This window comes from Neolamprologus multifasciatus, chromosome 23, assembly GCF_963576455.1.
Source record: "Neolamprologus multifasciatus chromosome 23, fNeoMul1.2, whole genome shotgun sequence".
In the NCBI taxonomy this organism is placed as follows: Eukaryota; Metazoa; Chordata; class Actinopteri; order Cichliformes; family Cichlidae; genus Neolamprologus; species Neolamprologus multifasciatus.
The window spans coordinates 7101419-7125262 of NC_140460.1; the positions used below are offsets into that span (position 1 = coordinate 7101419).

The window sequence follows — 23844 nt, forward strand, 5'->3', positions numbered from 1 at the left end:
TCTTGTAGTTTGCAGAACAAGCTCCTTAGATTGCATGTTGAGTCTTTCACAAGCACAAGAAAGGATTATTTTTTATTTTTTATTCAAATATGTTTTATGTTTTAAGGTTCTGTTAGCTTTCATAACAGTGTTGCACAATATTGGCAACATCTTTATCAGCGTCATGAGGTCATCACCTGAAATGCTTGTTCAAGGAGTTCCCACATATGCTGAGCACTTGTCAGCTGCTTTTCCTTTTGCAGCCCATCTCATCCCAGTTTGGCATTCGTGGGTGAATGTAACCCTTACAAAGCCAAAAGGTATGTTTTGACTCACCAGAAAAGCCCCCAACCCACCTATCAACAGCATCAAAGCTGCTCATCAGTTCTTCACAGTGGGAACCACACATGGAAACGCCATCCATTCCCCCTTCTCGGCATCTCACAAAAAGCTTAACAGCTGGACCCAAAAGTCTAAAATCTGAACCTCTCGGGCCAAACTCCAGATTTCCACGACTCTAATGTCCATTCCCAGTATTTGGGATCTGGAGACTTGGTTGGGTCAGTGCCTTTGGCTCTGTATCGTTTTTCTTGAGCCATTCCTGTGTATTGTCCAGCTAGCAGAGGTTGTTGCCATTTTGGAGGTGTGATTAGTTTATAAGAGTTTTTTAGCTTCTTAGTTCAAGTCCGTGTGAATGGCAAGCATCAGATTACATTGTAAAAGATGATAAGTGTCATTTGCTTTCTTGCCTGTGGCTTTAATATAGAGTCTGTTACCATGTTAGTGTCACTCTATGTAGTTTTTCATTGATTTAATGTGGTTGAATCAGAGTGTGTGATCAGATTTCAATTTGTGCCTCTAGGTGGCATCTTGGACCAAATACTGGGTTGCTCTGTGTGGAACCCAACTCTACTACTACCCTGCCAAATCCTTGAAGGCCACTGAGAGAAAACATGTAAGACACACAAGCGCACACACATGCACACTCTTTAACACTCTGGTGACGCATGCATGGGCAGCGTTTTTGCAGCAGGTGCTATAGAGGTGGTGTTTTCTTCGAGCAGGTGAGGACAGCAGATGGAACGTAACGTAACGACACTGAGACTTCCAAACGTCTTAGATGTCCACCATGCGAACTGCAGGTGTTGATAGAAGTGAGTCGGCGTACCAAATGACCCCAAAACACTCTGCTTTATAAGGAGACGACATATGATAGCCATTACTTACTCAGTCTTAAAAACTTTAATTGCAAAATGAAGTCTGAGAAAAACACTTAAGGATTCTTTTTCATGTGCTTTGTACTTGGTATGCACAGGGAGGGGAAAAGGGAAATGAAAACAAAGAGCTGTAAATTTTTCACGTCATGTCGACACGACATTCAAAAACAAGTAGGCTGTGAGTGTGTGTTCGCTTTGGTGTATAGCATCAGTTGGTTGAGAGCATTTACTGAAACTTTACAGAAGTTCAAAAGAGGCAGAGAAGCAGAAGGAAACGCAGGGAGTGTGAGTTTGAGTGTGCAAGGAAGACGGACAGATGGTAGCACTCATTGAATAATGAGGCCAGTGACATCACTCGCAGTCCTGTGTGTCACTCAGGCTAATGAGAACCTTGTGGAGTGCAAATGCAATGCTGGGAGTTCGCACACATACACACAATGCTTGTGTTGATAATTCTTCCGCGTGTAAACAGAGAAGGTTGATTATGTTTTGGCTTTGCTTCTTACCAGTTCAAGTCCACGTCCAGCAAGATCGTGTGTGTGGTCGGTCTGATGGCTATGATGGCTGACGATCCTGAGCACCCTGACGTCTTCTTGCTGACCGACTCTGAGCACGGTGAGACTCGAACACGTGAGAGGGAGAAAGCAAAGAGGAAATGATTAATACAAGGAACAGTCTGTGTGTGAAAAGGATGCATTAAAATTGTAAAGTGGGTCAGGGGGTTTAAATTGAAGCTGAAGCTTGTCAGTTAATATTTTTGGCATCTCTTCATGCTCACAATACAGAAGGCGAAAAACCAGACCAAAATAAGCTTGTGTTTTGTTAAGCTGTTTGTTTTTGTCAATTTTATTGTTGTTTTCATGAGGGGCCTCGTTCATCTTTCTGAGTCTATATCTGTTATTCTTGCTCACCTTCATGCACTGAATGACTGTAATGCTCTGAATGACTATAAATTTAACTTGAAGGAATCTAAATAATCAGATAACACTCATACATACTCATGACAGTTGCTTAACTATATTGAATACAAGATGTCCTGCCAACTGATCCAAAGCTAAGATAAGAAATGTCATAATCTCATTGTGAAATTCAGGTGGTAACAATTTTTTTTTTTTTCTTCAGTCATTATGATCAAAATTTGGCACCAATGCACGCAAACATGTGGGTGGTGTCCACAATGTTGCTGAACAGCGAGGGTCTCTGAACTAAAGGGGACAATTCATTTACACAGGCATTCACCTCGCAGTCCTCAAAGAACAAGTTTGAAAACCTGAGCGGGAATTTTCTTTCTTCCAAACTACATCCGTCCAGCTTGTTGACTGAGCTGCATCTGTTAAGCTTTCAGCGTGTTTTGTAGTTTGGAAGAAACTAGTCCCACATGAAAAATTGCATGCACTAAACACTTGAAAGTGCTTACAGAAAGGTTTGTACATTTCTGAGAGTGCACTTACCTGCAGAGTTTTTTAGATGTGTCTTTTGTGCATGTAAGTCAAGTGCCATCCAGCTTCATAATAGTCAAGAGAAGGAAGTAATTTTCCAAAGCCATTATGCAAAATCGAGCAGTTGACATCCAAATTATCCAGATTAGTACATATCTCTAAAGGGCGGAGGGAAAATGTTTATTTGTTTTTGCTATAACCTGTCACTTTAAGCCCTGCAGATTAGTCATACTTGACATCCTTAATGTTCATACACAGGTGTTAATAATGTGCATTTACACACACAAATCATCTGACTTTGTCATAGATTTTTTCACATGATTTTGCTATGAATTTATCGGGCAGACCGAAGTCAAGTGAGGCTTTTAGCCAACTTTCCAGCTTGTTGAGAGAGCAGGTGGTTACAAGACCTGGCACCTCACTCTGTTTGTCTCCGTTGCCTAGGTAACACCTACAAGTACCAGGCAGGGAACAGAATGAATGCTTTGCTCTGGTACAAACATCTGAGTGCTGCCTGTCAGAGCAATAGGCAACAGGTATGAAGACACGAATATGCACACACAGACATGCATGAGGCTGATTGACACGTGCATTTTGTAAAATCTGACTTTTTTCACAGGTGCCAGCCAATTTGATGTCATTTGAGTGACTTGTGATTAGAAGTGCGGCTGAGCAAAGGAGAGAGGGATGAGGGGACAGATGAGGACGATGGGGAAGGAGTGCCGACTCAGTAATGGGAGCTTTCACTGCCATCAACCCTGACCACCGATTCTCCGATTCTTTGCCCTGGCCTCACTGCAGCCTCACCTGCCACCACTGCCTTAACCAGAGTACCCTGTGTGTGTGTTTGTATTTGACAGTGAATGCGAATCCGTGTGGATGAAAATGACTGTTTTGGATTTATTAACTACTGAACAAGGACCTGCACCACTGCTCATGTCTCCCGTTTGCTTTCGGTGTCTTCTGTTCAGCACCTTCACTGGAGCCATTTGACTTCTCCTTGCTGACAGACTGACAGGTTTTTTTTTTTGTTGTTGTTGTTTTTTGAGGGAGGACAGACCCCCCCACCCCCCTTTTTTGTGGTCCCCCCCCCCACCTCCTTTTCACTGGGTGAACTATCCACCCCCCATGCTTGAAAGCAAGTTTTCCATCTTTTTATTCAGGTGGATGCACGATCACACAAACAAACACACTTTGTCAGACTAACTCACCGGACTTTAGACTTATTTTTACTTGTTTCACACTTTAAATTGTTCAATTTAATGATCACTTCAATCACTTGCATTGGCTCGAAGTCACATGGTTATTTATATTTACCGTGTGCACACACACACACACACACACACAAACAAATGTATTTGATTGCATCGTTGCAAACGTAAGGGCTCTTATTCGCAATCAATTCCAGCAGAAACAATTCCTACACTTCCTGAATGTGTCTAGTTTTTATTACTGTTCAGTATGCGGTGGTATAACTGCGCTGAGTGGGAGATTCACTTTAATCAGAGGAGTCTTGTCTGTTTTCCACAGAGGTACGATAATCCCAGAATCTAAGCTAAGACGCGTTCACGGTCGGGTAGATGAGAGTTGCTCTTTTTCCTCCAGTGCTGTCTGCTCGCTGCCGCCTGACGTCCACTCAGAAAGGCGATGCTTTGTCCACCAGATACAAGCATACACATAAACACTAAAGACTCGAAACTGTGAAAGAGTCAAAGAGAGCAACAGAAACTTGTGATACATGATTTTATCTCCTCTGGTTTAGAGTAGACACTCAAAGCTACCTGGAGCCATACAGAGTCTATTTTAAATCTTTGTTTATTATGTTTTGTTTTTTTCTGTTTTGTTTTTTTTTCTCTTGGGCGGGACGGTGCAGTTCACAGTATTACCATGTAGTAGATGATTGCACAGCAACATTTTGTTTCTGTTACATTTGAATGTCTTTTTTTTTTTTTTTGCATTTATTTTTAAGTACATGTGAATTTTAGTTTTTCTATTTTTGACCCTCATCTTCGTATCCAAGCCCGGCTTCAGAATTTTTGGAAATGGCATAAGCACCGAGATTATAAGTAGTACAAAGCGACATTGCCACCACGTTTTTCTACTGCTTTATAAAATCAAAGACAGAGCTGCAGTGCAATTACGTGTAGTTACTGGTATGTTTCAGTTGGGAAAAACCGGGGATTTACATTTTCCGCTGTACATCCCGTATATGTCAGTATGTCACAGGCTGACTTTTGCGGTTTTTGCAAAAACACGAGCGGAGCGACGGTGGTGTACACAACAGTGAGGTGCTTTTTTTGCTCAGTAATAGTCAAACATCAAATTTTTCCTTTTTAATAGCTGTTTACACTGTATGTTTACACAATCCTATGCCCAGTTTCACAATCCCTTCACTGCACATATTCTATTTAATAGGAAGCCTACCGCTGTCCCATCTATTAGACAGCGTGTTAAACTCAGAGGTGGTTTCAGGCTGTTGATAAAGGATAATGGGGTGGACACGTTCCATACTAACGGCTTTCTAATGGGTTTTTCTTCTTCTCCAGGCTTATGTCCGGTTCATTGAGTTTCAGTTGTTTTTGTTAAAGGAGACGTTGTAGTGGATAAACCTGTGGAAGAATGAATGAGGGAGCCAAAAACAGGCCTGCGTAATGTGACGGTGACTTAAAGTATGTGTGCGCATATGTGTGCCTGTGCATACGTCTCTATTTTTATAATAACATTGTAATTCAAGCCAGATTAGGCAATCCCTTGAGGCTGCCATCACTGCTGAGCAGTGGGGTTAACCAGCTACCTAATCGTGTGTGGCTAACTTCCAGTTCATGCAATGGCTCCACACCGAGTTGTGCTGTGCCGAAATTCTGAAGAAAAGGTGACTCACAAGGAGAGAGGAAGTGGAACTCATCTGTGTCCGCTGTTGCTGGAGCTACGCGCTGAGGAGAGACTTTGTGAAGCAAGAAAATCCCAGAGTGACTTACTGTGGAGGCTAACTGATGTTTGAGTACTGCTGGTTGGCCAAAGGGACAAAAAGAGGTCTGTGAATGAAATGGATGAAATGTGAGACGCAGGATGGGTGGCTGAGAGACGATTTACCTGCGTTTGTCTAAAGATGCTGGTTACTCTGTCTTAACTGACATATTCAGACAGTATGTCATTTGCAGTGCGTCAAATAAGTTTGTGCAACTATGGAAGAATTAAAGCTGTGGTCTGTGCAAAAGGAGAAAATGCAGAGATGTTAAACAAAGCCCGTCTTGATGGTCAGCGACCCCCGTCAAATGTTTCCTTTCTTTGTATTAGCTTTATCTGATGTTAAATGAGAACGGTGGAAGAAAAAGACAAATGTTACTGTGGACATCAGAACAGAGAATGTTTTTTGTTTTTTAATTAATTTGGGTGCAATAATCTCTTTGAGAGCAGCCCAAATTATGTCAGGCATTTTTTTCTTATGTGTGGTTTTTCTCACTGTAATCTGAGTTTACATGTTTTTTTGTTTGGTTTTTTTTCGGTGTTCAGCATATGGTCAAAGTAATGGAAACAGGTGTTTAATTTAGAGTTGGATTTCAAGATCAACCACTACTACTTCTGTTTTTGGAGAGTGTAATATAGCCACGCTCCCTTTAAGATAATCTTTTTTGGTTTTTATGAAGAAATTTGATGCCACGCTTGAACATTTTCGTGTCTGCATTACGAGCTTGTGTTGTTTCCTTAAAACTGACCATACTGTCTGCACATGCACAACTTGCCCTGTATTAACTGTTCCGGGCAAAGCTCATTCTAGATCGGTCTTTTTAATGGTCTCGTTGTCGAGATGGAGGGTTCGATGGGAGGATGTTTATTCTTTCGGTTGGCTGGAGAAGTGTATTCAATGTGAATCGGTGCCTCTCGTGCACCAGCCAGGCATTCGTTCAGCATTTACCGAGGACGGCAACGACGGCAGCCTGCATTTTAAGTCGTCAAAGCTGATGGGGGTGATGTATAAATTACCTTCACCCTTTACCTAGCTCTGTGTGTGTCTCGTCTCTGCCTGCATCATGTCTGTGGCCAGTGCTATGACCTCTTTGAGTGATGCGCTGCCTAGTGACTGAGTAACAATAAACACTTTTTGGGTTTTTTTAAAACTTCACATCAATTTTATGCTCGTTGTTCTGTTGAAGGTTGTGTGTGACTGTGAAATGAAGCACAGATTTGTGCAGGTGAATGTGAGTCTTGGTCGTATTACATGTCACAGTGCTATTTGACAATTCCACCCACTCCTCCCTTCTCCTTTTTAAAAAAAATAAAGTAAAAAAAAATCTGGAACTGGTGATGAGCACAATGTCTAGTAGTATGGCTTCTTCGTAGTAGTGATGCCAACATATATTTTTTAAAGCAATCTAGATTTTTAAGTCTAACAAAATATCGAAAAACAAAACCAGAGCACTCCAGTTACTCTGTTGGTTATTTTTTATTCTTATTACACTTTCTTAATCATCGTTAGGTTACAGTCAGATCCACTACACTATAGATGTTGGCTTTGCATTACTAATAACGCACTGAGGTGTTAGTCATACATAAAGTATTAACTATTTTTGTTTGTACTTTTAACAGTTAAAGGTGTTTTGTCTGTTGGGTACAGTTTAAATGTTTGGGGAGGGGGGTTCTTTTGTTTTTTACTTCTCAGGCCTCCTAATTATTCAAATAAAATGATTTAAAATAATCCCTTTTTTATGTGGTCTGTCTTCCAAGAAAAAAAACAAACAACTTTCATAATAAAAATAAAGTTTTTGCTCAAACAATAAGAATGTGGAGGTGTTGCGTCATACGTTTACTGGCACTGGTGGCTAAATGCCTCCATTAGTCAGGTGTCTTTAAAGGTCAAAAACTCTGCAACACTTGTGGCATGAAGAGCAATTTTTATTGCTTGTGCAACACATTTGTCTGTGGTCTTCATCCAGGATGTTGCCGTTGAGTTTTGGCTCCTTGAGAGTTTCGCCTCTCCCCCTTGCACTTTGCAAGCAGGCTGAAGTTGTGCCAAAAGGCTTGACTCAGCTGCTTTCATGAAGTGTTATATTTGTTTTCCATTATTGCTAGTGATTTTAGGTATCTGAATACCTGCGACCGTTCGTACGTCTTCCTGTTTATCACACATGCAAGAGATGTAGAGAAATGTTGCCGTCAGTAGCACGAGGGAGGTATTTTCCAAGGTGGAAAATGAGAATGAGAGCGAGTCAAGCAAAAGCACCTGCTGAAAGGGGGGGGGGAAAAAAGAGGTGACCAGGAGTCAATAAACCTATGAACTTTTAATGGCTGTATAACAGATATTTTTCTTCAGATTTGCATCAAAGCAAAGGCAGGCCGTTGTCAGTACCCTGCCAAATCTATTTTCCTCATCAGTTTCTAATTGAAACACGGACCCCAAACTGTTCTCAACATCTTAACTCGGGCCCCTGACAAATGCCCCCTATAGATTTTAAGAATGGTGTAAATCTATAATAACACTAGTTCACATCTCCAAAAAAAAAAAAAGATTTGGGGACTTTTATTTTTTAGTGGTTCCCAAACCCATTGTGTGATCTCCCACTTCAGAAGTCAGCAAAAGGTCGTGTTCCACTCATAGGTTTGATCCCACACAAATCTTTATCCGTTATTAATAATATACAAAGAGCCAATCTGCATTTTATGCGCATGGGTGTTGCATATGCAACACCCATGCACACACACGGTGTTTCAGTTTCTGGGGGCGGGCCCTACAGGCCAACACTGCCGCCTGGTGGCTACCTGGCTGTCATGCAGACGGAGGAAGTGTTTCGGAAGTGGACACGGCAGGGCACAGAAGGAATCGAAGAAAAGGGCGGAGGAAAGGGAGCTTCCGAGGGGGGTTAAAAAAAAAGGGAGAAATCACCGCGACTTCTAGCACCTAGCCAATTTACTAACACCAACTTTCGTTTTGAAAGACTGAAAGGACAGCTGTGTGATACGTAATCTACAGTGAACGGCGTATGAGCATAAGGTAAGTCTGCTCGGTCTGTGCCCAGTAAACACAACAGACGACGTACTGTGTGCTACTAGCGGGCTGCTTTAGCTAACACGCACAGCAAGGTGTACAGCGGTTTGCTAAACGACTAGCTGTGTTGTCACGGATGTGAACGAGCCCGTGGTGACCTGGCAGAAACGAATAACGGGGGCAGTCTCCGGTAGAAAAGTGCCTTTCTGGTATTTTGTGTTTTTTATGCGGGCAGTGCTCGCCAGCCGTTTCCTCGGTGGCTGCATGAAAGAGCAATTGTATGGGAGACGATGCCTGCGTGGCCAAACCCGTGTCGATAGAGCTTATTAACCGGTGTTTTTAATGTAGCTCGTTCGTGGCCGGTTTGTTGTCATTATGTCACAGCCTGGTAACATTAATTTCGGCTCGGCAGCCACAACGAGAGCAACGGAGGCAGGTAAATAACGGGCAGGTGAACGTGGCAGCTGGATAATTTAACTGCTGTGATCCGTAACGCCTCGTTTGTGTGTAGCTGAGGATAACGGTTTAGGATTAGATGAACATCACTGTGGTTCAGGAAACTCCTCTCTGCGTTAAAGGCAGAGCCACTGTAATGTGTCAACCAGCAGCGGCAGGAGTGGACCCCCTCTGCACCACAGCAGGACGACATGTCCATCATTTCTTAAGTGAGAAAAGGCAGGTTCAATAACAACAACACCCCGCCGCCACCCTATCCCCTCATCCTCGTGCAGGAGAGGAAGGGATGTGAACCACCTTGTTGTAAACGTTGGTCCCTCACCTTTAATAAAGCCCAGCTGGCAGCAGCAGCTACAGTAAGTAAGCTTTGCTGCTGGCACAAAGCTTACTTTTGAACGTACGCACACATTTCCACAGACCAGACTCTGCCATCGTGATGTAGTTGCACATTCTGGACAGGTTTCAACTGTGCTGCAGTACTGGGTCATCCTCTGCCCTGGGGGGAACCGAGCCAGAGAGGCAGCGAATCAATCAGTTTTCACTTCACATATTATTGACAGTACATCTTTCATCTCTCCCTCTCCCAGTTCTCCTGCTGTCTCCCTGCTGGTGACTGCCTGTTTGCTTAGACTGCAGCTCCAGGGAAAAGGCAGAAAAGCTCCCGTCCTTCAGACAAGTTGGTCTTACAGTGCAGGCAGGCAGGCAGGTGACGGTGAGCTGCAGGGGCCATGCATCAAGGGTGAGGGGTGTTCGCTGTGGGGGAGACGCACAACTACAGGCAAGGAGGAGGTCGGGGCCAGTCAGTGTGGAAATGAAGCTCAAACAGCGCATGGTGGTGCTGTGTGCCGTGCTCCTCCTGCTGGGCCTGGCCAAGATCTTCCTGCTGGATGGAGGTGAAGGAACTGCAGCCAGCCGGCGGGACCTCAGAGCGTTTCGCAAGGTCAGGATGCAAGTGGGCTGTTTCATGTTAAAGTTGCGATCAGAAGTTTCCACTCACCATAGACATGAATGATATGGTAATTTGCATTTTTTTTAATATTACTACTTTCTTGGAGCGGTTGTTTTTACAGGATGGAGTGATTGTTTAGCATACGTCTTTAATGACTTTAAAAAGGAACTGGATGCTCAAATCCACACACACAAGTCAAAAGCATACATACAGGCTGAAATGTGTATATACATTCACTTAAATAATTAGCTGGTTCAACGGTGTCTTTTAACTTGACAAGGCCAAGGCCTATAGACTGGTAGTTTCTCTTTGCCATCATAAAAAGGATTTTTTTGACAGCACTCATTGAATTGACAAATAGTCAGAACACTGGAAAAGTCTGAGGAACTCAGAAGAAGAATTGAGGATTTGTGAAGTTGGGAAGGTCTTCTGGAGATTCCATGATCATCAACTGCAGGTGGATGTGCAACTAGAGGTCATTCAGGTGTATTACCACTTTTCCATCATCTGAAAGAAGACCCGAACTGTCACCTTCGCACGAAAGGAAATCGGTTAGGATGTTCAACAACAACCCAGGAAGCCTGCCATGAACTGGAAACTTCCAGAACACACTTCTGGAATGGCCTTCACAAAATCCCTACCTCATCCCTGTTGCAAATTTGTGGATGGATCCAACCTGATAAAATGAAAACTCTACCAAGAAGAGTTAGCTTAAATCTTTTTGATGGTTACTAAAAGCCTCTGGTTGACGTGCAAGTTTTTAAGGGACATTTAACAAAATATTAGCCAAGGTGTATGTATATATTTGAGTATATATATGTCTGTATGTATACTTTTAATCCTATTTGGATTAGAGAAATTCCAAAATAAATAATTCTGGAAAAAGAACAGCTCACAGAAATCATTAAAAGACTTAAATAACTGTGTCGCTCATGCCCATGATGAGTGGATGGAAACTTTTGACTTTTACATTAAAAAATGTGCTTTCATTGGGATCACTAACTGGGTGCACAGTCATAGCCAACAATGTTATAAAGCATTTAAAATATGCTGGTCTTGTTTAAGTTTAAGTATTAATAAACTAAGTTTCATTATTTAAAATCTTATCTTATGTTGTCTCATGCAATGTGTTATTATTACTCATCCCTCAAAGATGGAAGCTGGTCTTTCACTGTCTCGGGGCGCTCGCCTTACCAACACCCTCCAGTCTCCATGGGAGATAGCAAGCCAGTGGGTGGGCCCCAGAGAGGTGTACCCTGAAGAGACTCCAGAGCTGGCTGCTGTGCTTACTTCCCTGAGCTCTGCCAGGATAGAGCGGGCAGATGTGGGCTATAAGGGCACACAGCTCAAAGCCTTGCTGGTGCTAGACGGAGGACAGAAAGTGGTTTTCAAACCCAAGAGGTCAGGCTTAATTAAAAAAAAATTCTGTCACAGATTGATTTATTCTTCTTACTTTTGTTTTATTATTTATTTTATTTTTATTTCCACCCTGGCTCAGGTACAACAGAGACTATGTGGTCGAAGGAGAGCCATACGCAGGCTATGACAGACACAATGCGGAGGTAGCTGCTTTTCACCTGGACAGGTTTGTAATCATGGTTATTTGAGTTCTTTGTCATTTATTTTTTGAAACATTCTGTGGTCTGTCGAGAGTGTCATCTTCGGTCCTGTTTTGTAATCTTCGTCCTCTACGCAGGATCCTTGGTTTCAGGAGAGCACCTTTGGTGGTTGGTCGATACGTCAATCTGCGAACTGAGATCAAACCTGTGGCCACAGACCAACTTCTCAGCACTTTTCTCATGCAGGGTGAGTATCTGTGACCTACTGTGTCTTCTTTCAGAAAACCGAATCATTGACATAGCAGACAGGAAATGTGGTTGAAGGGTGGACAGCTGAAAGTTGCATATCACAGATGGTCGACTTTTCTGATAAATTATAAAAGCAGTGACATTAAATAAAGAGTGGTGCACTAACTTTTCTACTTCGGAATTTTCCCTACCAATAAAACCCGTAACATGTGCGTGCGTGTGTGTGTGAGTCTTCATAGTCTTTAAACAAGACCAGAACCAGAAAAACTGGAACACTGTTTGCTCTATTTCTCCATTGTTTTTTGGTGTCATCAAGCTGCCACCTCCTCTCTCCGCTTGACACGTATACAATGTGCAAGAAGTGACACATTGGACATATAAGGTCTTGATCTAAACGGAGATGATCAGGCCACATCTTAAAGTAAATACCACCCCACGCCAATAGAGCACTTCACTCTCTGGCTGCTGGTTTACATGTCGTTCCTAGGGTATTTAAAATGAGAATGGAAGGCAGAGCCTTGAGTTTTTGAGCTATTCTTCTGTAGAAGCAAGTCCCATTTTAGATTTGGGAAACGAGACATCCTCTCTACTTTTAAGATTAGCCTTAAGACTTTTCCTTTTGCTAAAGCATACAGTTAGGGCTGGATCAGGTGACCCTGAATACTCTCCTCCTCCTAGGCTTGGCTGCAGGGGGGCTTCCCATGATGCACTGAGTGTTTCTTCTTGTGTTTATGCACCTTTTTTGCATTTAATTATTAGTTATTACTAACCCTGAGCCTGGGTCTGCTGGAGGTTTCTTCCTGTTAAAAGGGAATTTTTTTCCTTCCCACTGTCACCCAGTGCTTGCTCAAAGAGGGTCATCTGAATGTTGGGGCTTTCTGTTTTATTTCAAGGTCTTTAGCTTACAATATAAACTAGCGTGAAGTGTTCTAATTTGGCACAATATACAAAGGATTTTATTTATTTTTATCTCAAATTACTGTGTTAAAAATGTTACAGAATGCTCCAGCAGCACAGTAATAATAATATGGACGGCTCTGATTTCACTCTATTCATAAAATGCAGTAAATAAATACCCCACTCGTGAATGTTGACTTTCATAGAATGTATTTAGCCCGATGTTCGTCTTTTTTCCTAACCATGACTTTATTGAGGGCAGCACTGTTGCCGCCCATCATTCCACCATCAGGCTGGGGTCTTTCTGTGTGGAGTTTTTACATGTTCTCCCCGTGTTTGCGTGGGTTCTCCCCGGGTACTCCATCTTCCTCCCACAGTCCAAAGACATGCAGTTAGTGGGGAAAGGTGAATTGATGAATCTAAATTGTGCATAGGTGTGAATGCGGGAGTGAACATGAGCGCGAATGGTTGTCGGTCTATGTGTTAGACCTGCGACAGACAGGCGACCTGTCCAGGGTGTACTTCGCCTCTCGCCCTATGACAACTGGGATAGGCTCCAGCGCCCCCCGCGACCCTGATAAGCAGAAGCAGATGGATGGATGTCTTTATTGAATGTTCATTTTCTACAACCACAAACAGAAGAACAAGACTTGCATAAAAAAAAAACAATTAAAAAAACAAAAACTCTTCCCTCTTCTGCCCTTACTCATACATCAGTCTTGTGTTCACAGACAGTTTTCAGTATCCTCTTCAGATTAGAGCTGCCACGATTAGTCGACTAGTCACGATTATGTCGACTATTAAAATCGTTGACAACTAATTTAATAGTCGACGTGTCGTTTGAGGCTTTGTAAGATCCCAAAAGACGCAGGAATAAGTAGTAGGATTTAAGAGTGTAATAACGGACTGAAACAGAAGATGGCAGCACTGCATGTACAAGGATGCCAGCTGCCGTTAAACCCCGAAGAAGAAGAAGCTGTGTCCCAGAATCCATAGCGCCCTGCTCAGTTGTCAACAATGGCGGCAGCTAGTTAGTTTTAATATTACTCTTATTATTCTTTCTGGGTCACAAAAGAAACGTTTAACATATTTTCAGGCGAGAATGTAGCTGTGTAAACCTCAAATATCTGCTCAGTTTATCAAGACACCACATATTTTCAAAAGCCCTCCGACGTTTTCGTCTGTTACCCACTAGCTCGATAGCTAGCTGGGGGCAAGGCTCACTAGAGCCCGTGAGAACACCAGACTCCCGGCACATCATTTTCAAACCCACCACCGTCTTTCGCTACTCAGGTTAAACATGATATATAAGTCACTTAGATAACTTAAAAATGTTATTGTTTGGCTTTTTTTGTGTTTTATTTGTTCCTGAGTAAATCGGTTTGGCTGAGATTAAAGTTATAGTTTTTACACAGCTGAATAAACATCAAGAAGACAACTGATTATCAGAAGTGTGAGATGCTCGAGAATATACTCCGGTGTCCTGTTATATTTTAGATAGCAAGGAGTTTATTAAACTTTACCAAAACAATCTGCAAACTTCATTAAAATTCAATAAACTGTCATCTTCTTTATTTTTAGTTAGCACATACCTTAAACACTTAAAGCTGTAAGCTAATGATAGTTATATAAGAGCAGATGCATGCTGGTGCAATAAGCTGTATGTTGTACGTCCAATGGATGCATGATCTGATTAGTCCACTAATCGCAAAAATAATCGACTAGTCGACTATCAAAATAATCGTTTGTGGCAGCCCTACTTCAGATAAGTCAGTATTTTTGCTAAAATCCATAAATGTCACCGATACATGCCCAGAGATTTCTAGCTTACCTTAAGAACATAAATACTTTTTTTTTTTCTCGTGGCAGGTTTGATTGTATTTTGTTTTGCCCTTTGAATACTTTTTGATCCATTTGTTTTCTTCTGTAGCATTGCTGTAATTCTTTTTGCATTTAGCAGGCCACCAGTAACTTTTCACTCTTACTATATATGTTTTTTTCTGAGTATAAACCAAACAGCTAAGATTTTAGATCCAGCAGACGTTTAGAAATGTTTCTTCCTCATTACAACCTGCACATCTTCCCAACATTTTTGGGAGGATGTGCAGATTTTGTGCACCTGGACACAATTACATTTACCGTTAGCGAGTTATCGCGGATCGCTGCACAGTGTGGTGCTGGACAGCGCTAACGTGTTAACGAGCTAACCACGCTAACATGTCGACGCGGTGCAGCCCCACGCACGGAGCAATCTGCGATAATAACTCGCTAACGGAGATTTGCTGCATTAGTGCGGTTATGGCATTAATGTAATTTTAACGAGATTAACACTGACAGCACTATTTTTTTTTTAATAACGCAAGCTATTTTCCAATCTTACCAATTCTACATCTTCCCTCCATGTAGCAAACTTATGCAAATTTATATGAACTTTCCACTGATCATTCAAAATAGAATGATCAGCCGTCTGAGTTGAAGACACTTAGTGGAATGTTAATGTTTATTATTAAGTTTATATTTGATTCTCAGCTCCTAATGCTTGGCTTTTACTTTTTTGGCAATTTGCATTTACTGTTTAAATATCATAAAAGTGGTGTCAGTGAAAATACTGTTGCTGAACAGAATGTGTCAGTACAATGCCATTTTAATTTTCTGTTAAGCTTAATTTGTGTTCCATTCCAACGACTTATGGAAACCCCCCTTTGGCTTTTTGTCAAGGTAATCATAATGATACAAACTTCCAGATCGGTCTACAAAAGTCATCCACTGACTCTGTTAGTACTGACAATGACTTCCACTCCTACTTTAAATATTTTCATGGTCTTACTGCTATGTACACACAGTGGTGATCATTCAGGGTCAGTGAACAGCCTGTTTATCTTTATTGGCTGTTACAAGTACAAAATCCAGGTACTTGTCATGCGCTATACAGTACTAGGCTTTCTTGTAATGTTTTTAAAGTGATCTAAACTCTTTGTTGTTGTTGTTTTTCCTTGAATTTCCGAAGACCTATTAGCTTGGTATATCTCAGCATGGTATGCAGTGTGTTCTTAAAATAAAACTAAGGAAGCTGGACAAGTGGAGGGGGGAAAAAAAGAAGCGACAGGCCTAAAAAAGTAGATGAACAGGATGTAAACGTCAAGAAACTTGATTCATCTATTGAAACCACATTAGAAATGGTCTCAGTGGAAGGGTGGCTGTCAGGAAGCCATTCTTATGAGGTGGGGAGGGGGGCAAACTACACGTCCAGTACATTACTGTAATGACTTTTTTTTTTTTTTTTTTAATTCAAATTGGAGGTGGTCAGAAGAGAGGTAAAACAGTACTTCTACTTAAAAAACAGTCTTTAAGTAGACTTTTCTTGTCTAATGGGGCGTTTGCTTCAGGCTTTGCTGTGTACTTGGTCATACCGAGTGTTGACTTTGAATCTCATTAGAAACTATACAAATTTTGTTTTTGCCTCGTGTACTGTATTTCCATTTGTCTGCACATATTTCAATATAAAATGGGGCATATTTTCAATTTTCCTAAGAAAATGTAAAGAAGTGATGTTGGATCAAGACTTTTTGGACGATATTGTATATACCAATGCTTTTCAGTGGGAACACATGCTCTTAAAACAGCAAATAGGTATATAAGTGGGTGATCTGAAACTAAATGAGTGAACACGGGTGAAGAGTCAGACATATCTTTGGAAGGAAAAAGTTATAGCTTTTTATCAAACCCCCTGTCAGCAGATTTCAGCATGTGGAAATGTGATCTTATCACGTTCTACACAAACAGAGCACACTTGTCAGATAAATGTTGTCGTGAAAAAGCAAAAATGAAAGCTCTCTGTATCACATCTGTATTTATAAAAATTTGCCATATTCTTGTAAACTAGTGAGAGACTGAAATAGATTCAGCCCACCCTTACTAATAGTGTTACCCACATTAGCCACAGGCAGGGAGGATAGGAAAAAATGATGACTATGTGTAACCATGATTCTTTTTTGACATAGCTGAGTGATATGTCACAAATGTTTTGGTTTGGGTTTTTTTGTTTGTTTGTGTATGTGTGTGTGTGTGTGTGTGTGTGTGTATATGTGTGGGGTTTTTTAATTTTAAACCAGCAGTTTGATAAAGTGACTTTGCTGCTGTGAATGTGGTGAAGATACGAATCATCACTTATGGCCAGAATTTTTTCAGATAAAATCACAACACAATGCAGAAATGTACTAATTTGACATTTAGCTTTAAGATGACATATTAGGCTTCACACACATACAGCTTTTTGCACACATCATGTGGTGGGCTTAATCTGTCAGTTGCAATTGTACAGCAAAAGATTTTAATATAATCTTTTGGCCAGATCGTCCACTGCTAAATGTGGTGTTATTGAATGAATAATTTTCCTTTATTTGACTCATTTGTCCACTTTCTTTTTCATTCTGATTTCAGTTTTAACTCTGTAAATCACTTTTGCTCTCATTCTCACTCACCTTGCTTGTATTTTTTAAATTTTTTTTGTGCCTTTTGCACTCACAGCACTAAACAAGGACACGGTCCTGCTGAGTCCAGTCCGCTGGTGTTGCCACATAGTCACATGAAATCAGATCAAATTTGTTACTGTCCTTTTCTAATTGGAAGATGAGAACCAGCAGAGATGATCGATAAAATGGACGCAAAGCCAGACATGCCTTAAAAATGTTTAGTAAACTGGGAACTCAACACATTTAAGCCACAAAAATCAGTTTACCTACCTGTGAAAGCAGATGTACGGTGTTTTCTGTGGCTCACTGCTTTGTTTTGAGATCTCAAATGTGATTATCTCTTACTTACTAATAAATTATCTGCTGCTATTTCCATTTTGAAGGTACATTTTGTCGTCCAAGCAAGTTCATGGTATTTCAATAATGAAATTCTACAAATTAATTTTAAAAAAGTCAATTAAATAAAAAAACAAACATCAAACATCTACATAAAGTATTCAGAGCTTTTGCTCCTCTGGCTGTGTACTCAAGGATGTTCACAGAGTGATCTCATAGCACTCCTTTGTTATATTGACTTTGTCTTGTTTGAAGATAAAGCTTTTCCCCACTCCAAGGTCCAGAGAGCTCTGGAGCAGGTTTTTGATCAAACATGTCTCTATACATTGCCGCATTAATCTTTCCCTCGACCCTGACCGGTCTTTTAAGTTTCTGCTGCCAAAAAACACCCCTGCCATCCGCTGCTGCCACCACCATGCTTCACTGTAGAGATGGTATTGACCAGGTAAGGAGCGGTGCCTGGTTTCTTCCAGACATGATGCTTAACCAGTGAGCTAAGTCTTTTTCATTAGACTACAGAACTTTGTTTCACATGGTCTATGAGATCTTCAGGTGCCTAAAGGTAAACTTCAGGTTGACGGTTATGTGCCTTTTACTGAGGAATGGTTTCTGTCTGGCCAGTCCATCGTATAGGGCGGATTGGTCAAATGTTTCAGAAATTATAGTCCTTTTGGAAGGTTCTCCTTTTTCCTCAAAGCCATCTTGGAGTTCTGATGAATGAATGAATGAATGAATGAGCATCTGGTTCTTGGTCACCTCCCTGATTAAAACCTTCTACCTTGATTACTCAAATTTATTTGGTGGCCAGCTCAAGTGAGAGTTGTGGTGTTTTTTGGATTTCTTCCTTTTATGGATGATGGAGGCCACTGTGCTCACTGGGACCTTTGGTGCTGCAGAGTTTTTTCTGTACCGTTCCCCAGATCTGCGCCTCGATATTATCGTGTCACCGAGGTCTACAGACAATTCCTTGCTCTGACATGCGTTGTCACCTATGAGACCTTATCTAGACAGGTGTGTGACTTTCCAAAGGATCTTCACTCAACTGAATTTACCACAGGTGGACCTATTACCACAGGTGGGCTTGGACGAATTAAGTTATGGAAAAATCTACAAGGTGATCAGTGGAAACAGGCTGCACCTATGCTCTGTCATGGCAAAGGCTGTAAACACTTATTGACAAAATGAGGAACAAGTCAACTACTGTAAATACTTTCTGGAGGCACGGTATGTTTTTCGCCACGTTTGGCATAACTTTAAACTTGGATTTTGTGGATGCAGTAACAAAGTGTGTTTACAGACGGCCTATCACGCCATGCACTGATTTCCTCTACTTGCTGAAGTGATTATAATGGTTTACCACTGAGGTTCAAGTTTGGTTTTTGTTTTACTTCCTCATTTAGCAATTTAAAAGTAAATAAATAAATGGCTGCAGTTCATTGCATTTGGGCATGTAGATATTGTCACCTGCTGAAGTTCAAATTAAGCATGTAAGCTTGCAAGTGAAATGTAAATGTAAAATGTAAGTTCAAAATAAGCATGAATGGGGAGGAGAGCGCACCTTTTAAAGTTTAAAAAACTGCTCATCTACTGGGAATTTCGCAGAGCAACCTCTAGAGAAAATATCCAGTGATTAACAATTCTCACTGGATTTGTCTTGTTGAGGTCAGAGGCGAATGAGGAGACTGCTTTAAAGGAAGGAAGGTAGCAGTTACTAACCAGAATACCATAACCAAGGTATTCTGAAGAGGGGCACATTTGGATTGTAGGGTCAGAAAGTGGCATAAACAACAGAAAAGCATGGATGCATCCTGACTTATATGAACGGTGATGGTGTAATGGTGTAGAGATACATTCTTGGCAGCGTTTGGGTGCCTTATGCCTGAATTAGGCTGCAGTTGGAAATCTACATGAAAACTTACAACGTTGCTAGCTTAATGTACGCCATAACATTCCACGCCAGTCAGAGATGTTGTGGGCTGCATCGACCAGATGTGTTACATTCCTCGGGAGGTCTATGGAATAGAAATATACTATACTGTACAAGCTTTCTTTAACATGACTGCACTACATCAGTTCTCTATCCAGAACAGCACCTTTAGGATTGTTGAATCTGTTCCACATAGAGTTAAAGTAGTTTTGAAGGCAAAAGGGCATGCAGCCCAGTGCCAACAAGGCACTAGCAGAATGTCTTTATTTGTGAAAGAATAAATCTTTCTGGGATTCTTTTTTTCTGTATATCCAGTCATAACCAGCGGTTTTATTACCAATGTCCCAATATTTCTTTGCATTTTTTAAGCCACTTATAGTGTTTAAATAGCTTGGAAGTCATGTATGTTGGCAGTATACAACTTCTTTTTTTTATGGGTAATCAATTCTAAATTAATAACTAAATCCTAACCATCTGTAGTTTGTGTGATAAATGACACTTTGTTTCTGTTTGTAGTTATTTATTCATTTATTTATTTATTTTCTTGCCTAAAAAATCAAAATTTGTCTTGTTTGGTTTTGTCATTAACACGGTGTAAAAGTGTTTTGTTTTTGTTTAGTTTTTTTTCCCCATATTTCATTACCAGCTTTTCAGGCCATTCATATAGTTGGCTTTGTAATGTAAAGCCAATTCTTTCTTTCAATGAACTCATGAGTCGATTCTAAAAGGTACAACATAAAAGCTGCATACCCGGGGCAACGGCAGCTACACAGATGTGTCATTTACTTCTTACTGGTGGTCTTTAATAAAGAAGAACTTCAAAGAGTTGTTTGATGCTAAAGAGGCCTGCCCCCACCTTCATATAGTCACGCATGAAGTTTTGGTTTTATTGTTGAGATTTGTACAAACATTACACATTTTCTGATATGTTTCAATGAAATTTCGTTCTGTAGGAAAAACCCACTAAAAATTTGCAAAACGATGTCTCGACTACCAAGAGCCGCCGTGAGAAAATATTAGTCTTTGTTGTGAGTGAGCGAAACATTTACAGCTGCATCAGCAAACATAGATGTTAGAAGAAGTCATTATCTGAACATCTATTAGAGTTGAAACCACTTCCGTGTACAAGTAGATCTCGTAATTGAGATAATTTGTCCTAAGAATTCATTGTCAAAAGCCTGTCTTAAATGAGCTGAGTACACAAACATCACCAAGTGTTAGATTTTTTTTTTCTTCACGAAGCCAACTTTGAGCAGACAGAAGTGGAGACAGTGTTATTTAATCACACACCATCAGTTCACAGTGAATTAAACATAAATGTGCTTTAACTAAAATGTTCACACCCACGTAGCAGCAGATTCTGCATAGATGGTACAGGTAAGAAATAGCAGCAGTAAATGAACCACGTCATACAGCAGCTGTTAGCTCAGACCTTGACATAAATGGAGATAAAATTGGACCTTTGAACATATTAACTCAGTTTTTATGTTGTGCTTGTGGAATGAAATCTGGTATGATTAGTGTGAACTTTGTATCATATATGGGGAAGTTGATGAAACAGTCATGGCATTACTGGTAGACAGGTGGGCATTTATAAATAAATTTAGATTTTTTTAAAAATTATATGCATTTATAAGTTTTTGCTTTTGGGAGTTTTAATTTGTTCCATTTAGTTTTACAATAGTAGAAAAAGAAAAGCTTAATGTGACCTTGCAGATAAGTGTAATTCTCTTTGACACTGATTCACACATCCAGCATGAAGAATACAGCTTTATTAATTTATCTTAATCTATTTTAAAGCAAGAAAAATAAGGGATTTTTTTCCTTGTTTTGTAACTTGCCATGTAAAAGTGACATTAGAACATGTAAATTGTGTAAATTGCTTTCAAGTCACATATAAACTCACCAGCGATTAGCTAGCACTAGGTTGGACTCCCTGTTTGCCTTTAGGACTGCCTCAAATCTTTATGAGATAGATTCAACCAGGTGTTCAAAACATTCCTCAGTATCACACAGTTTCTGCTGACTTTTACCGATGCAAATCTCTCGTTCTGCCACATCCCAAAGGTGCACTATTGGATTGAGATCTGATGCCTGTGGAAGTAGGGCTGTTCGATATAACAATATATATCAGATAACGATATAAAAACGTCCATCGTTTCATTTTACGCTATCGTTTGTTTCGTGGTGTTGCAAAATAAACTGTTTAGGGCAATATTTTTTCATCGTTTTGATGGTCACTGTAGTGGCTATATTAATTTCCTAAAGTTCTCTCTTTCTCTTATATTTAATATAACCACACTACAGACGGACAAGCGTTGTCATTAGCAACAAGGTAAAACCATCGCGTGTCCGCTTGTTTATCTTCCACATAAACCTTTCACAATAAAGCTCAAGATCCTGTTGAGACTTTTCAAAATAAACGTAATCACGTAAAAGAGTATGCAGAGTACTTACAGATGAGAAGCAAAAAAGAGCCGCCAGGTGAAAAAAAATAAACCTTAGACTCAAACATTAGAACAGGCTTTTCCCCGCAGCACGCCGTGTAATAAATACTCACAAAGAAAGCGACGGCCGTTACAACTTATGTCTAAAAATGTATAGTTTCATGCTTTGGTTAAAACACTCGACTCCAGGTACATGACGCCCAGCTGGAAACACTTTACGCAAGTCGAGCTGCCTGCGATTCTCAGAATGTACAGAAAATTTAGATTTATATCGTTATCGGGACGATAGATGTCTTATATCGTGATATGAGATTTTGGTCATATCGCACAGCCCTATGTGGAAGCCAAGTACAGTGAACTCAATATCATGTTGAAGCAGCCAGTTTAAGATTATTTGAGCTTTGTGACATGCCTCGTTATCTTATGGTAGCATACTTGGGTAGCATGTAAGTTTTGTCTATGTTTTGTTTTGTTTTAAATTTCATCTTTTTTAACACCTCCACCATCCACAATTGCAGCACAAATCAGATCAGGCAACATGGCAGTCTTAATCTTCGGGCAATCTTCTGTCCAGTTTTGGTAAACCTGTGTAAACTGTAGATTTTCTGTGCTGCACCGCAAGATCAGCTTTGGGTCAGGAGGATAAGAAACTAGCTTATAGGTGGCTTGTAAGCCCCCTTAATCTACTTTCAATGGTAGTTTAAATAAAATTTAAAATTCAGAACTTACTAATACCAGACTCTAAGACCAACAGCTTTACCGCTTTGGTAGACTGAAATGACTATTTTAAAGTGCTCTGCAGTCTTATTGGTATCTCTTTGAATTTCTGCAGAAATTTATTTTATGACTGGCATGTTAGATACCCAGCAGAAATTAATCAGTATGTTTTTCTAGTTTTAAAAGTGAAAATGGATTCCCTGTATTTCATTTGAGTGTAAATTAGGGTTTTGAAATGATTAAGAAAAGTATGCCACTAATACATGACATTGGTGTGAATATTTGAAAGGTCATTACATTTGAAACCACAGAATAAAGTTCAAGTGGTTATCTATTTATGAATCTGTGCGTGCTGTGGGAATGCATGTTCTATGCAGTTCACTTTCATTTCTTTCACTTTTCCTAAGAACTACCTAACAGTGGTTTGTAGACTACTGACAGCCTGTGTCTAGCATTTTCTGCAGAGTCCCACAATTTTTAACATGCCCCAACAATATTTTCACGGACCGGCCTTTAAGGTGTCGCGGATAAATGCAACAAAATAAAACCAGTACCAGTACCCACAACCGAGCCTCAACTCTTGCGGCCTGGTACTGGTCTGTGGCCTGGGGGTTGGGGATCGCTGCTCTAGATCAAGTGGACTGGACTAGTAAAATCATTACAAAGTAACTGGAAAAGTGTTAACGTAATCCCTGGTTCTTTGATAACAGAGTGAGGTGTTTCACTATGGGAATCGCCTCGGCGTGACCAACTACGGAAGCTCCAATGACACCACGTCTGTCTATGACAGACTTGTCGAGCCGTGCTCAGGACTCCGCCCCCTCATTCTAACACGGCCGACCAGCTCCTCCTAACTCATTCCAAGCAGATTTCTTTCCGTGCCTAAGCAAGGTGGGAAGTGTTGGTGAAACACCTCACTCTGTTATCAAAGAACCAGGGATTACGTTAAGTAACCCAACGTTTTTTTTCTAACTTCGCTCGGTGTTTCACTATGGGAGATATGGCCCACTCCCGGATTGCGCCAGCTCCCAAAGCTATTCTCCAGTACTACTCCAGGATCTCAGGTCGAATCTGAGGCACCAGAATCCAGCACTGCCTGAGCCAGGGATGACTGTGCAACATCCAGCCGATAAAACCGGACAAACGTGTGCGGCGTAGTCCAGCTTGCTGCCGCACAAATATCCTGGACTGATACACCTCTGAACAAAGCCCAGGAT

At 40.8% G+C, this 23844-nt stretch overlaps 2 protein-coding genes and 1 pseudogene across 2 annotated transcripts in view; 2 read left to right on the plus strand and 1 right to left on the minus strand.

The window, feature by feature from the left end:
* The window catches only part of ralgps2 (Ral GEF with PH domain and SH3 binding motif 2), a 51898-nt gene extending 44567 nt beyond the window's left edge, over nucleotides 1-7331 (plus strand). Inside the window, exons 16-19 of the mRNA XM_085152616.1 lie at nucleotides 842-934; nucleotides 1706-1811; nucleotides 3080-3171; nucleotides 3255-7331. Of these exons, the coding sequence (XP_085008742.1) occupies nucleotides 842-934; nucleotides 1706-1811; nucleotides 3080-3171; nucleotides 3255-3284 (321 nt within the window). The 3' untranslated portion in view covers nucleotides 3285-7331. The remainder of the gene's footprint in view (nucleotides 1-841; nucleotides 935-1705; nucleotides 1812-3079; nucleotides 3172-3254) is intronic.
* Nucleotides 7332-7976: 645 nt separating this feature from the next.
* Nucleotides 7977-23844, plus strand: part of fam20b (FAM20B glycosaminoglycan xylosylkinase) — a 34269-nt gene continuing 18401 nt past the window's right edge. The window contains exons 1-5 of the mRNA XM_085152619.1: nucleotides 7977-8624; nucleotides 9662-10014; nucleotides 11177-11424; nucleotides 11522-11608; nucleotides 11720-11829. Coding sequence (XP_085008745.1) covers nucleotides 9886-10014; nucleotides 11177-11424; nucleotides 11522-11608; nucleotides 11720-11829 — 574 coding nt within the window. The 5' untranslated portion in view covers nucleotides 7977-8624; nucleotides 9662-9885. The remainder of the gene's footprint in view (nucleotides 8625-9661; nucleotides 10015-11176; nucleotides 11425-11521; nucleotides 11609-11719; nucleotides 11830-23844) is intronic.
* On the minus strand, nucleotides 17737-19291 carry LOC146490900 (uncharacterized; annotated as a pseudogene).